Source organism: Gymnodraco acuticeps, unplaced genomic scaffold (genome assembly GCF_902827175.1).
Source record: "Gymnodraco acuticeps unplaced genomic scaffold, fGymAcu1.1, whole genome shotgun sequence".
NCBI lineage: Eukaryota > Metazoa > Chordata > Actinopteri > Perciformes > Bathydraconidae > Gymnodraco > Gymnodraco acuticeps.
Window position 1 is genome coordinate 791075 of NW_022990135.1, and position 15633 is coordinate 806707.

The 15633-nt window shown below is 42.0% G+C and overlaps 2 protein-coding genes across 4 annotated transcripts in view; one reads left to right on the forward strand and one right to left on the reverse strand.

The window, feature by feature from the left end:
* Window positions 1-4044, reverse strand: part of LOC117546710 (rho GTPase-activating protein 6-like) — a 61569-nt gene extending 57525 nt beyond the window's left edge. For both annotated transcript variants that reach the window (XM_034217052.1, XM_034217051.1), the window contains exon 1: window positions 3365-4044. In XM_034217052.1, the coding sequence (XP_034072943.1) occupies window positions 3365-3853 (489 nt within the window). In that variant the 5' untranslated portion in view covers window positions 3854-4044. The remainder of the gene's footprint in view (window positions 1-3364) is intronic.
* Window positions 4045-6327: 2283 nt separating this feature from the next.
* LOC117546711 (male-specific lethal 3 homolog) lies at window positions 6328-15087 on the forward strand. Of its 2 annotated transcripts, none has more exons than XM_034217055.1 (14): window positions 6328-6560; window positions 7799-7878; window positions 8068-8163; window positions 8431-8528; window positions 8615-8712; window positions 8927-9055; window positions 9162-9319; window positions 9433-9591; window positions 9714-9949; window positions 10118-10207; window positions 10575-10684; window positions 10964-11063; window positions 11176-11260; window positions 13600-15087. In XM_034217055.1, exons 1-14 carry the CDS (start codon window positions 6468-6470, stop codon window positions 13697-13699), a joined length of 1632 nt encoding a protein of 543 aa, XP_034072946.1. In that variant the 5' UTR covers window positions 6328-6467; the 3' UTR covers window positions 13700-15087. The 2 variants fall into 2 exon arrangements, with proteins under 2 accessions (XP_034072946.1, XP_034072947.1); XM_034217056.1 differs by having other exon boundaries at window positions 8633-8712.
* Window positions 15088-15633: the final 546 nt, after the last annotated feature.

The window sequence follows — 15633 nt, forward strand, 5'->3', positions numbered from 1 at the left end:
TTACATGTTATACCAATCCAGCCAGTGAATGTTGAAAAGGACAGAAGTGTTGGAGTGAATGACCCACCAACGTTTCTATGTAGCAGTGACGCTTGCATGGTTTAAAAAAACATATTTGGGGATCTTAAGTATAAGCAAATGTGACCAAGTGTTTTTCTCTGAGCTCTGACTTCTCTGACGTGGTTTGGCAATGACACATAAACATAAATCAGCATGGGGGCATCTAGAGAATTTAAAGAATGGTAACAACTTGTCAGCGACTGCATTCAAATAGTGGCACTTTAATAAACACTCATAATTTGGTGTTGTCTCGCCACCTCAAAGGCTTTTGTGGGAGAGAGTTTGGCTGCTCTGATGTCAAACAAACCGTCTCACTTATAATTCATTTAAATAGAAATCGGTAATCTCCTAAATTCCCTATTGTCATGGTTTAGACACAGAGCTAATAGAACAGAGGGGTTTTGCTCTGTGTGACTCTGAAATAACCACCACCATCTTGGGTGTCACTAAACCAATCAAAACAGATCAGTTTGGGGATTATGAACACTAATAGCAGCTCTTTAGCCTTTACGGCTAACATTACCTTACTTGATGAGATTACTGGAGAGGGTAAAAAAAGCAGACACTTTTTCTTCTTTCCACCACTTTTCCTCCAACTCCACTATGTGTTATTAGATCTGATTGTGATTGTGAATGCACGCCAAATACATGGCAACAAGTCAAATCCCTGACCTCAGTGAACCCCATCTAAATTCCTCTGTTATCAAATTAGTAGCAAGTTCTTTTTAGGAATGATTTTCTTCACTTAGTCTCTCTTCTAAAGCATTAGAGTAAGTGGATCTAAAAATAAACCATACAAAGTCAACATTCTGGCACCCCATAAACAGCCAGGATTAAATTAGCCGACCACTGTTTCCTCTCTGCCTCAGTGTGTGAGTGTACGTGAGCAAGAAAACGCAAAAGGACCATTCAGCTTATGTTTCACATGCTGAATCCACTCTGTAAGAACCTTCACTGTTTTTATAGTTGGGCTATTCTGCAAGAACATGTTGATTTGACGTCCAACTCAATCACTCCTCAAGAAGAAACCACTGGCTGTAATAACACACAGGGTACTTTCTGAACACGTTTTGTTTTGCGTCATTGTTCTTTCAACACCAACAACCGGACGATGGAAAAATGGCCGATTATGCAATCATGGCCAATAAAACTGTCAGTTGCTGCTTTTTGTATAAACTATCACATCTCTACTTCGTCTCTTCCCCCTCCATCTGCGTCTCTGCACATGTCTCCCTCCTTAAAAAGGCATAGCACGAGACCAAACTGCACAGGTTGCCATACACACATTTATACTCACACACACACACACACACACACACACACACACACACACACACACACACACACACACACACACACACACACACACACACACACACACATAGCAAAAGGGACCTTCTAGCTACGTACTGGTAGAGCTCGTCTACTGTATTTTGATGCAATTAAAGGGGCCCTATTATGCTTTTGGGGTATGTAAATGTTCTGCCAAGGCTAAAAGGCCAAAGTTCCAAGGTATTGGCTCAAAACGTTTTTTTAAAGCTGCTTTGGTCTAATTTTGACATTTAAAAAGTGATCCCTTTTAATGTATATACTAATTCAGTCTTGCATTTCCAGAACATCTATTACAACTATAGACATAGAGGATTGTATACATATCGGCTTGCATTTATGTCAGGATGCTAAGACAAATTACTTTACTTAATTTTAAGAACAGTGCGAATACATCTCTAAAATCTGCTACATTCCGAACATATAGTCTTTGTTTTCACTTCATTTGGGGGTTTAACTTCACACCCAACAGTGTGTGAAACCCCTCAGCAGACCAGCAACACTTCTTGGCTCGGTATTTTTACAAACACTCTGAGGTGCAGTAACTTTGTGGTCCAGATTGTGCTAATGACTCCAAACTGATGGCCTCGTGTTATCCTCTGTGGGCCGTAGCAGGCATGGAAAATAGAGCTGCAGCGGTGGGAAACTCCTTGACATCTCAGAGAGGAAGAGGGGTAGGTTGATGTGTGTGTGTGTGTGTGTGTGTGTGTGTGTGTGTGTGTGTGTGTGTGTGTGTGTGTGTGTGTGTGTGTGTGTGTGTGTGTGTGTGTGTGTGTGTGTGTGTGTGTGTGTGTGTGTGTGTGTGTGTGTGTGTGTGTGTGTGTGTGTGTGTGTGTGTGTGTGTGTGTGTGTGTGTGTGTGTGTGTGTGTGTGTGTGTGTGTGTGTGTGTGTGTGAGAAGCACACTATAAGGAAGTGAATAGAAGAGTGTGAAGCTGCTTTTTGTACCAGGAAATTATGGGATAGCTGTTTTAGGGCTGCATGGTTTTGACCCTGTGACCACTGGCAGCCGTGAGAACCGAGTCCCGGGCCATGTGTCCTTAAGTCCCTCACACCAGCACGTACACACACATAAGCAAAACACTACGGCGGAGTGAGAGGGTCCACACAGCAGGGAAATTATCATACCTTCTCACCAGTGCATGTGGACCTGTGCCAACTATGCAGCCTATAAAGCCCCCCCGCTAAAAGTAAGTCGCCCAAGTATGTTTTGGTAAGGATTTCATGCGTCGCCTTCCCCTTTTTCACACTCAATTTGAAGCCTGTATGAAGACAAAAGCCCAATGACGGCAACAGTAGGAGGGGAGAAAGGGATTTTGAGGGACAAACTTTTGTTGGATTTATTTAATCCTCAGATCTGTATGAGAATTTCCCAGAATTGCTTTTTGTGTAAGATGAGACTGTTAAAAGGACTGAAAACAGAGAAGAAGAATCCAGGTAATAAACATGAAGCAATTCTGCCCCTTCTGCCTTTTAATTACTCATGTGGCCTTGGGCAGGACCAGGACAACTGTAGTGGTTTGATACTGGACGGCTTCCAGGTGTCAGCGAGGGGTCAGCACTCCCTCTTCAAAACCCATAAAACTTCCACCATCTCCACGCACCTGAAGTCATGATGTCTGATTTGATACAGTGGAATTCCAGATGCAGTACAAGAATAGAACGTGCTTTTTTAGAGTCTGGCTGTGTTAAAACAGAGCAGCAGATGTGTCTTCTGGCAGGACTTCTAGCAGAAATAAACAAAGTCTGCTGATTGTTTTTATTATTTCCTGGAGCTGCCATATAGACTTGGTTTACACTATCAAGGGAGTTGAACCTATACATTCATGTTAGTCACTTTTCTATACCGACACCTTTGTAGTATAAGCTTTCCAACAATAATAAGGCCTGGAGTCCATATAGGAAAAGACACATTTCCTGCAGGACGACTGCCACAGAAACGTTTGCACTGCTCTGTAAAACTTTTCAAACATTACCTCTGATTTCCACACCACGTAAGCGTGAGAGCTGGGCTGCTGCACCTTCCTCTGAAGCCACCTCCGCGGGGAGAACAGCGTGCCGGTGCTCCCGGTCGGTGTCGAACCGGGCCCCCTCACCAGAAACGGTAAATCCCCCGCAGTATTCCTTTTGGGGCGCTTCACTATATCATAGTCAAAATGGAAGTTTGAAGATGGGGAAACATCCAAAGGTATGGAGGGAGAGGATATGGACGGCGTAATGAGCTCTTTAAGTGTCGGAATCCTCGTGCGTAAAGCCGGTTTCACATCCAAGCGCTCCGAGGACGCACCTATGTCCAGAACTCCGGAGAAATCCGCGGCTATTATTCCCTCCGTCCCGGTGTCACAGTGTCGTATGATAGCCGGGTCCAGGCTCCGGGTTTGGCGTAGCCTCCGTTTGGTAATGGCTTTGGAGGCAGGAGAGGAGCAGGAGAAGACGCTGTTGAGGAGTCCTTGAGCGGCAGACATTATGTTGGATCTCCTGCTCAAAGAAGCCCCCCTACAACTAAAATAATTGAGTGCTTCCCCATCAGAAAAACAAGTCAAAGTACACGCTGGTGAGGAGCAGGAATGTGCAGCATCTGGCTGCAGACGCTGCGCAAAGTAGAAAGTCTCCTTTCCCTCTCAGTGTGTTCCTCTGCACGCTGGTCATTCCCAGACTGGAGTGGAGTGAGAAGAGTCTGTGTGCAAGAGTGTGGGAGGGGCAGGGGCGGACTGGGACTAAAAATCAGCCCGGGAAACTCGACCGGCCGACCGGCCCAACTCGGTACCGCTAGTCAATTGTCAGCGGGGGGTGCTAGTGAATTGTCCGATCACATACACAACACAGACAAGTTGAACACTCCCGGTATTCCCAATGGCCAGTCCTCCCCTGGGGAGCAGGATCAGAAAATGTAAGACCAGTGCTTGCATACTGTATTTTTTCAGATTATTAACCACTTTCATGTCAAAACATTATATTCTGAAGCTTTACTTTTCAAATACAGATGAGTTGCATTTAGAAAGTCAACTTAAGACCCCTATGTGTCCTCTTCTTCATTGTTAATACACTGTAAATGACTTCCTGTGATCACTTTCAGCCAAAATCAATTTATGAAGGCATGCATTTGTCCTCATTTGCCTGAAACAATGTGCACCACTTACTAACTGTGTCCTGCTGCTTCTGCAATAAACAATGTGGGGTAAGATATGCTTCTATAATTAACAAGCTCATTTCGTGAAGGTAATTAGGCGAGTAGACATAATCATCAGACAGGCAGAAGGTCACGCACTCAGACAGGCTGTCATGATTTAGCAAGGGATGAAAATAGGCATATTAATTATTGTCTCCCATTAATCCAGCTCGCTGTCTGGGAATAATGGGCATATCAGTGCAGCCTGCTGCGTGCTATTATTAGCCACACAATAAGTGAGCGTTAGGATTAATAGCTAATGCCTTTCTTTATACACCTGTGCAAAAGGCTGTATGCAGACATTTGTTTACACAGATGCTTGTGGAGTTATTCCGTGTGTTAAGAGATGGCTGTGTGAGTGTGTGTAAAGGAGTGTTTGAGAGAAAGAGAGCAGGAGCATGTGTGGCCCAGTGTGTGAAAGTATGGGGGAAATGAAAAGGGACAGCGGGGGTCTGGAGAGGAGGGTGCCGGACGGCTGATAAAGGAGCTTATGAAGCTGCGCCGCATGACACTCACACACGTACACACAACACAGCATGACATGACACTGATAACGGCTGAGATAGATTTGACCCTTCTAAAAACAGGTCTGGGGTGGGGAAAGAATGAGACACAGACTGAGTGAAAACACAGAAGCAGGAATTATAGAAAGAAAACATGGTGTTTCACATTACTTTGTAAAAAAACATTTATGGAAAGAAGCCAGCTCCTGAGGGTTGCCCTGAACTGGGCCAATATTACTCCTCCATATTGGGAAGAAAGGCAAAAACAACAGTCATATGGAACAATAGTGAATCATTGAAAAATATATTATATTCCCATACCACAGATTAAGAGAGTATAACATCTTTGACTTTACATTTTGCTGCCTTTAAACTCTGTTAGACAGAAATGAATGAAAGGGCCAAAAGGTCAAAAAAACTAAATGAATCAAACTAATTGTAGACTCAGATAAGCAATATGAAACACTAATCCAGCGATACAGGGGTTATTTTTATCCGTCAAAGACAATTAACATCAGTATTATTTTAGATGTATAACTCAAACAAATAAATAACAAGATGTATTTAAGTAATTAAACTGAAAACACCTCAAGCAATATATTTATCCAACCTAAGATTGCATGTGTTTCTGGCCGAACATTTAAACATCCCCACGCTGTAGCGCCACCATATTGTTCCAATAGAGCAAGATTCGATTATTTGGACATGGTGAATTTCATTTCACTGTATTTTGCCTCAAGGAAAAAGGGTCATGTTAACTCAGAAACAATAAGTCTGGGGGATGTGCATGGAGCCATGTAAAGGGACTTTTGGAAACCTAATATTCATGATATCACATACACAACACAGACAAGTTGTATTAAATTGACATTTTAGTGTCTACACTACAGTCTATGGTCTACCCTCAGTTTTTGTATAACTTTAATGACATCTGCTGGACAGTTATTGAAATCGCACCAGCAGTACGGTGTCCATGAGAGACCATTTTATCTTGGTAAATTGCGTTTATTGTGCTGCCTTCAGTGCTATATGAAATGTTGTGAAATTGAATGATTGCAAACAGGAGTTTATTATTTATTTATTTTAACCTAGTGTTGTTATTGAGATCATTCACAGACTGGGTGAAGTTCAGTATAAGGTTTGTTTTTATAGAATGTGTATTGCAAAAAAAAGTTTTCAATTAAATCAAGGCATCCAAAATGTTAAAAGCCCAGCTCCTTAAACCTGAAGCAATGACAATTACGAGCATGCATTGAAGGCAGCACACATTGACTGCATTCATCCATGCATTTGTCCACAACAGCGCCATCCCTCCAACGCCTGTTTTGCATTTAGACCCCTTACAGTTTGGCAAGGAAAGGGTTACGGAGTTTATAGGGTGGTCCAGATCGACGTCGCCATGAACAAATGAATTCGCGGGGAATTAAATTTCACAAAGGAGAAAGAATCCTGTGCTTTGAACCCGACCCGTCCAAGGCTAAAGTGTTGTATGACGCTAAGGTAATGCTTTTTGCAAGAAGTTAAGATATTCTCTATTTTCTAAACGAATACTTTATATTGGAAAATAAGGTTTGTTAATGTAGGTGTGGGATGCATGCATCTGTGACAACTACTTAGGCCCCAAAAAACAACATTAACAGTTTATAAACCGCATAATAAAAATGCATGGTTTCCGGGTACGTTTGATTGCACGTTTCTTCTCTTATCGTGCGATTTAGCCAAGTTATGTTCGTAAAGAGAAGGGTTGTTTTTTGTAGCTTTTAACTTTAGCCAATGTCAAAGCAGGCTGCTTGATAACAGCTTATATTGCAGTACAGGCTATCACCAAGGAATGCAATTATTTTGTAAGAGACAGATATATAAAGACATCACTTACGTAGCTTGGTGGCAATCATCCAACGTGACGTTATTTTAATGCTGACTCCAAATAAACCAACACACCTACCCTGCTAACTTTGTCAACACCGAACATTGTAATGTCGCCAACTCTTATTTAATGACTGTCCTGCTATTTTAATGTAGTTCCTTGATAGCTTCGAGTATAATGTTAAGGGCTTATGAGTAGACAAACATATTTTGTGGTTCCAAGGTTGTGGTATATTCTTGCAAGTTCGAAAGTCGTTTTCACCAGCTAGCTAGTTAGCAAGCTAATGCTAATAGAGGGTTTGTTTACATCATAGCCTGTCATTTGCTAACTGAGGCTAGCTAACAGTTAGCCTTAACTGTTGCTTAACTGCGCATTGTCTGAGTTGCATTGATGCAATAATCTTAAAAAAACATATAGTTGTTTAAAGAGCTACAGTACAATGTGAAATACCAATGTCCTAGTATCTTCTACATTCATCTTTTTGCAGCATAATGTAACGTTAGCTAAAACCAAATGTAGAAATGAATGCTCTGTTCTCTTATTGCAAATCGAAGTTGGTATAATTGATGCTAAGTTAAATTATTAATCTCCACTGTCGTGATTGACAAAGTAACAAGTATGTAAAGCTTGCAGCAGAAAAGTAGTGCAACAAAAACTAAGATATTTCCGGCTGAAATGCAAGTAACAGAAACTTTAGAGTCTGAAAACATGGAATTACACAGGACAGTATTTTAGTGAATGCACATACCTCTGCTGACATAATCTTAGTGTTTGAGTAATGAAAATAACTGAATTGTGAGTATAAGACTGTTCCATCCCAAAGAAAGTTGTGAAGAAGGGTATATTGTAATGTTTTGTGTTCACATTACAGGTCATTGATGTCTTGATTGCAGATAAACATGGCATAAGAGTCCCAAAGTATCTCATTCATTTCAACGGTTGGAGCAGAAGGTAAATGTCTTGCTTGAATTAATATTAAATAAACATGCAGTCACAGCCACCCACCTACTTAAATATATCATACTCATTGTAGTGTTTATCGTTGCCAAATGTCATGTTCATCAACTTGTGAGATAATAGCTGTGAAACACTTAAACCATGCAGGTCTGTGTGATTTTTAACTTGTGTGTGTTTGGGTAGCTGGGATCGGTGGGCTGCTGAGGATCATGTCCTAAGGGACTCAGAGGAAAACCGTAAATTGCAACATAAACTGGCTCGCAAAGCTCTAGGTCGCATGTAAGTTCATATTATGTTCATTCAGTCATAACACCATCACAATATAACCATTGACATAGAGTATACTCTCTTGTATGTGAATCATGTACTCTTACTAGAGAGCTTGTGATTATCAAGCTATAAAAAAAGTCTGGACACCTGTAACTTAAACTAAGTTCAGTGCACTGCATGCTCCTGCAGATCTGTGTTCACATTGTTTCTGATTTGATCTTAGGTTGTTTGTTTTTAGACAAGACTGATAAAGATGGTTTTCTTTCCTTTGGACAGGAAGAAAAAGGGATGGGCGAAGAGGCGCCGTCGTCAATCTGGTACCAAATCCTCCTCTCTCAAAATTCTTCCTAAGGAGGACGACAGTGACGACGCATGTAAGATGACTTCTCTGTCTTTTGTTTTTTGCTCCCAGTCTCCCTTAGCAATCAAATGAATCCTTCTCCGTATTTCTCTGTCTCAGGTCTGATTTCGTCTACAGACAGCAGTGACGGGGACGACTCAGACACTGAATCTTCAAATAGCGGGGACAGCACCTTCTCTGAGGATACTGACAAAATGGTAAAGGGGAACAGTTCTATTCCCATCTCAAACATACACCCAACATTTGGAATGTAGGCCTTTAGTTGATGCTATTATCTGGACAAAATCGCCATTTAGCAACCATCAACCAACTATTTGATGAGCCAAAAAGGATTTGAATAACCAATACTTCTGTATATCCTCTTAGTTTCTATTAACCATTTACCTGATGGTTATATTGCATTTTTTTCAGAGGGTTGAGCCAGACATTAATGTTAAAAGAGAATGTGAGGAAAAGATTATCCATGTTGACATCAGCATCCCTGATATCCTGAAGAAGAAACTGGAGGATGACTGCTTTTACATTAACAAGAGAAAGAAGGTACTTGAATTGTTTATATTTTCATATTTGTACATCCTGTGGGCAGTGTGGATACATTGATTTGACTTGAGGCTTGTCAATAATCGGCCATGTTTCTCTCTCCTAGCTGGTGATGGTTCCTTGTCAGACAAATGTCGTGCACATCCTCGAGTCTTACGTCAAACACTTTGCCATCAACAAAGCCTTCATGGCCAACGAGAGATACCGGCGTCAGCAGAACGCCACACAGAGTAGCAGCCCACAGCCTGTACCTCCAGAAAAGAGGTGAGAATCTACTTATATGTTGTAAACATGTTATTTTTAATTATGAGCTGAATCTTTGCATCAGACCCAGCTCAGAATGCATGAATGATTATGAACTCGTTCTTTGTTTTAAGCGAGGAGCTGTGTAAGGAGATGGTCGACGGGTTGAGGATCACGTTTGACTTCACCTTACCCATGATCCTCCTCTACCCGTGTGAACAAGCTCAGTTCAAAAAGGTCAGCTCCTCCAGGCTCTTCCTGGCCGTCAATGAAAGCTCCCCCTGCTCCAGCAAGTAAGTGTGCCATGGTGAATCTAGTTTGTGTGTTGTTTTTGTAAAACTCTTTGGATGTGATGTACTGAATGTGAACACCAACATTCAACTTTAGGCCTTTTCTTTTCCCGTTATGTTTAAAGTGCCCAAAGAGAGCGCAGCCCCAGCCCGTTGGGGCACAACCCGCCCACCCCCCAGTCCACAGACAGCCAACCAGCACTGAGCGACATATCTGCTTCCACGCCCACCGCCCCAGCCCCCACCCCGAAGCGCAGGCGCCACCCCGACATGGACTGCATCTCCTTCCAGTCTCAGTCCCTCAGACGCTCCACCAGGAACACATCTGGAGGAGACCGGCCAGCCGAAGGAAGCAGTGGAGGTGATCCCTTATTACTTATGCTCTAATTAAAAAAATGATCCAAATATATCTCTTCTTAAACACTTTTCTCTCAGTAATCGATGTGTGTGAAGCATATTGCAACACTGACTACACTTGTGAGCTGTTGATGCATGCTGTTTATTAATACATTTTAATGTAATGATCCAGGTGGAGGCAGTGCCACAGCATCCCCGCAGCTCAAACGCCGACTGGTCGACACCTCATCCCAGCCAAAGTTCTTCCTTAACCTCGACAGAAGTAAGAGGACACTCCATAAAAGAGAATATGAATTCAAATAAAAGCTTATTATGATGATACTCTAACTGTAAAAAGAGCCATGTGGACTTTTCTAACACTTCAGTGCAATTAATAACCCTAATGCTCCATCTTGCCGTTATTTGCTACACCTGTGTAGCAAACCTAATTGTAGTAACAAGATTTCCCCAGTAGATGGCGCTGCCCTTCTTCTTTCCTCACACACTCATCCTTAATTATACTCCTCAGAGAAGAACTCTCAAAACTTTTTGTAGCCTGGTTTGCTCTCATGGGGTCTATTTTGAAGTCTACATTTCAGCAGTGATAGGCAACACTTCTAAAAGTTTAACTGTACTTTCTCTTTACCCAGAAACCCCAGTGCACAGTGGCTCATCCTCCCCGTTGCCCTCGACGCCAAGCAAAGAGCGCAGTGGGCCTTTTTATGGCCTTGAGAGCCGGAGGAACAATGAACTTAATGAGGTGATCAAATTGTGTGTGTGTGATGAACATACTGATAACTGGAAGGGAAGCAACATCTCGCCCAAGGACTCCTGGATAGTTAGAGAGACAACGACACAGTCAAATACCCAGGATGTAAAAGTGGTCCTTGTGTGTATGGTTATTTATTCATACATGCATATGGAACAACTTATTAAACATTGATTGTAACCTTTAAATGTAGTCCATTCAGAACTGTGTAGGGATTTCAATGTAAACGTGTACAACCTAAATGTTCCTTTTCTCTAACTCTGTGCACAGGTACTAAGTTGGAAGCTGACTCCAGATAACTACCCACTGCAAGACCAGCCCCCCCCACCTTCATACCTGTACGGAGCCCAGCACCTCCTGCGTCTTTTTGGTTAGTTTCTCTGCTCATGATTTCAGTGGTTTAAATGTGGAGCAGGGACTAATCTTACTCTCATTTTATGATTTTGATTGAATTCTTGCTCAATTTCTTGCTTTTCTTCCAGTGAAGCTTCCTGAAATCTTGGGGAAAATGCAGATCCCTGAGAGGAATCTCCGAGCGCTGGTCAAGCATTTGGAGCTCTTTCTAAGGTTAGTAATTATTGTGTTCAAATGAAATGCATCTCAGAGTTAGGCACTTTACGAGGCATCTTAGGGAAAGAACGTTTTCAATTTAAAATGGTCTACAGAGATTAACTACAGGTTTAAAATTCCTTCACTCAGGCCTAAAGGATTTCAGTTTATTCCCTTAAACATTCAGGCATAATATTGGAATTTCATCCGAAAATCGTGTGTGATTTCCACAGAGAATATCTCATTATATATCGACGAGGTGCTGCATTCAATTAAGGAGACATTAAATAGGAAGCACTTTGACTTCAAATGCACCTTGCTAATAACCACAGCCAAAGTTGAGCTGCAGGAAGTTCTCATTTCACAAGGAGATAAGGGTTATAGCCTTGATAAATACATATTATACCTTATGCACATTTTTGTTAACTTGCGCCACAGTAGTAAAGTAATGGCAACTAAAGAATCCATAGAAAGTGATTATAGATGCACAAGAATAACCCAGAAACAGAAAAACAAAAAGGCAAGGAAGAGTAAGTAAATGAGAACATGCAGAGGGTGGAGGGGAGGGATGGATGGAGTGAGAAAGAGCATGTGTTGGAGGGAGGGAGATGAGTGGGTGTTACACAAGCGTCGGAGTCTAATCTTTAAATCCTCCCAAGCGATCTTCAGTTCAGCCGGTCCCAAACCTGGGGGATTTAGGTCCTCTCGTTCTCTAATCAAACACACGCAGTACCGCCTCCTGCCACCAAGCAGTGCCGTGGAGCTGCCCCCCAACTCCCCACGGAGCGGGGGGGAAAAAACAACCCAGAAACCGAAACATGTATATAAATAAATAAACTGGAGCCCAGTACTCCATACAAATCAGGGGGTGGTCTTCTGGAAATAGCCGGAGCTGGCATTCATGTCAGAGAGTGGTGTGCAGTATGATTACAGCATTCAGCGACATATGTGATGCACAGATGTATTCTATTCTGTCAACACGGGATCCTACCACTCCACACCATATAAAACACCTCGTTATTTGCAGCAGCATTAGCACTTTTTCTCTTGGCTAAGCATATCATCTGTAGTCATGTAGTTTGGGAAGAAAGTATTTGTATTCACTTCACTGGACTGCAAATCACCGGCGCATTTCCTTTCATAGAATATCACTCTGCAAAATGGCAATGACAATAACTTGCAAAGAGGAGTGAGTTGCTTAAAAGTAAATTAGTTTTGCAGCTTCACTGTAGCTCAGTGATGAGGTGCTCAGGCGGTATTGATAGTGTTACCCGCGGTAACTGCTTAATATTTTCCCCGTGCTGGAGCCTCTGAAGGACACTGGGCACAAACTAAAATACTGATGTATTATGGGAAAGCCTTCAGGCCTTTTTGCTCTGAAATCAAACTCACGGCAGATTGCGCAGAGCGGGCAAAAACTGATTGATGTCGCAGAGACTGAAGTGCAGTGCATTCTGGGATTTGGCCACAGTTGATCTCTCACTCTCCCTTTCTGATTGAGTCTGGGTGTGTGTGCACATGTGTACGCACACGTTATGCTGATTTACTATGTGTAGGCCTAAAGCAGCTTGCCTTGCGTTATTACTTATCTAACGGCAATAAAGATTGGCACAAGCCTAAATTAAGGCACACAAAATTTGAATATTGGATCAAAACATTTTCAATGCTTTCCAATAAATCAACTTTTTTTTATTTCAAGTGAAGAATGAGGCTTGAATTTCCTCCTCACCTTAGATTAATTGACTGTAGAGCCCTCATATATTCCCCTTATTGTCCCATTAGAGTTGTTTTGTTATTCGTTGTCAAAGCGTTCTTAAATGTTCTGATGAGGATAATTTGTTTGCATTGAGATTAGGAGGGCCGGTGGAGCTAAAATGAGATGGCAAGATTTAGAGGATTTGGCCGAGTAGCGGATACTAAGAAGATTCCGGATTAGTTTTCCCTGCTACTGATTAGATGGGAGGAGGCGGAGGGGGAATTTTTCACTCTTCCCTCGCTGACTGTCAGTCATTCTCCTGTCCTCGGCCTTCCTGTCATAGCCATTGGTCCTCTGGTGGTGGCGGTGGTGGTATAGGGACGGATGAGAGGGCTTTGTGTCCGACATGTATATACCCCGGGCAGAGGGCTGGGGGTCTGGGATTTATTTGAATGATCCAGGGATATCTAGGAAGTGGAAGTGAACAGGGACGTGACATTTGAGATGCTTTACTGTCATTGCTTCGTGTAAGCCTATTGTGACAAATCGCTTATTTTGAATATTTGATGTGAACAGAGAGGCCTTCTGAATGCGTTTGGGTCAACAAATCTCACCCGATTTCCCTCTCTTGTACTTCCCCACCCCGCCCTCTCTCTTATAGGTTTCTGGCTGAGTTCCAGGAGGATTTTTTTCCTGAGTCCGCATATGTGTCAGCATCAGAGGCCCACTACAGCATGAAACAACCGAGGCCAATTTATTAAAGGAGACGTCAGCCATTGTGTTTCCTTACTTAGCGTGTCTTTCCCCTGCCCTAACCTCCAGCTTGTGTACACTGAGCTGTCTGGGCTCGTTCACGGAGCAGCTGTCTCTGGATTGTTGCTGTTTTGTGTTTTTTCTGGACCAACCTTTCTTTTTCTCTAGGCTAAAACTCCTGCTTTTGGAAACCAGTTGCTTTAACCCTGCCACTAACCCTTGCCGATGCTCACTTTGCATTTCGAGCCAACCTGCTCCGCATTAATTTACTGTTTCAAGGAATGTCGGGGGCCACATGTTGGAATACCTACCTTTTTTAGGGGCCTCACAAGTTAAATTCACAGTTTCTCTCCATATTTACATCTGCTTTTTCTTACCTGGCCTACACTTTTTAAGACCAGGCGATGATTGGAAAGTTCTCCAGGCTTCCATCATTTAGCTGTGGAAGCAGACATAACTTCTCTGCAAAGCCCCATCTCTGTAGCCGGGAAAAACAATACTTTGGCCTGTTCATAGAAACAGACACAGATTAGACCGCATGTGTTGTTGTCATTGTGCCCGCCAAATAAACTCATTTTAGATACTCTTAAGGGCATTACTGGGTCACCTGTTCGGTGGCTTGGCCCCATTTGTTGTAATGACTTCCTGTAAGTGCTGGCAGCGCTAGGGATCCTCTACAGTTGGACTTGCTCCTCCTGTCCCGGAGATTCATCGCTGCCTTTGCTGAGCAGTTTTCTGACTCTCTCTAGTTTTACATTTTTAATTGTCCATGAGAATTGTTCTTATTTCTTTCTCTGTCTTTTTTCTTCCTGTGCATGTCTGAAAAGTGTCTATTTGCCCTTTATTTTCCCTTTTTCAAAAAGGATAAACCACAACATCAAACATTGCTTGTCTGTATAACATATTCAAGAGGCATGTCATAATAAATGCATTTGGAGGTAATCTGTATCAACCAGTAATGTAAGTATACAGTTAAAGACCTGAGATAGTTATTATCGTCTCGTTTATTGATGACAAACAAGATTAGCCCATAAATGTGTCCAGAACAAATTCATTATTCCACTGATGCCTTTTACTAAATTGTGAAAATGTAAATAACCGTTTTGATATTTATTTTTGTTTGCACACCATGTTCATATATTTGTTAAATTGGATATGACCTGACCATGCTCATTCCAGGCCAGTTAAAACCTTTTCTTGAGCAAATAAATTGTTCTGTACAAAATATCTTGAAATAGCTGTATTGCAATACACTGTGTGATACAATGGATCTATATACGTGTATTGTATTCTGTGCAGAGCTATGATATGCATAGCCTGTTAGACATTTCTTATGTCTCTTTCCTGTCAGCCATGTTTTCTTCATCGAGTTTGAATAAACACTTTCTGAAGCTCATCTTATTCACAAGCACCATAATGCATACACCCTAGCTGATTATAATTTGTCCAACTCTGTTACTATCTGGTTAATTCTTGCGCCTTTGTTCTGTTCCTGTGAGATGAATCAGCAGGGAGCTTTGATATGAATTCCAAAAACCTCTCCTCTATTAAAAGTTAATGTAGACGAGAGTTTTATCAGCTACCTTGACCTTCTATGTCCTCGCACTTTTAATGGAGTAAAACCCGAACATGTTTTTCGTGGCCTGAAATTTTCAATCTGCTGTCCTTGTTAACACAGTTCATCTGTTTGTCTTTGAGCTACTTGAGAGCAAACCTCTTTGAGTTTAATGGTTCTCGTTTAAATGAACTTTGCACTACTTTACCTTTTTTTCTTGAATCATCTTTTATAGCGTCATATTGGCCAGACAGATGTGTTATTGATGTGATCCTGCCACGGTTCCCCTGGTGGGAGTTAGTGAACACGTTGGGATTTTTTGATTTAATCAATGTTCCCTTGTCTGTTGAAGATAGATGGGAGCCTTCTCGTGTTCGTTGTTCTTAG

Coding starts and splice junctions, on each gene's coding strand:
- LOC117546711 (XM_034217055.1), top strand. CDS start 6,468: ATGAATTCGCGGGGAATTAAATTTCACAAAGGAGAAAGAATCCTGTGC. Junction 8,529..8,614: donor GGACGACAGTGACGACGCAT/GTAAGATGACTT, acceptor TCTCTGTCTCAG/GTCTGATTTCGTCTACAGAC. Junction 9,592..9,713: donor AGCTCCCCCTGCTCCAGCAA/GTAAGTGTGCCA, acceptor TTATGTTTAAAG/TGCCCAAAGAGAGCGCAGCC.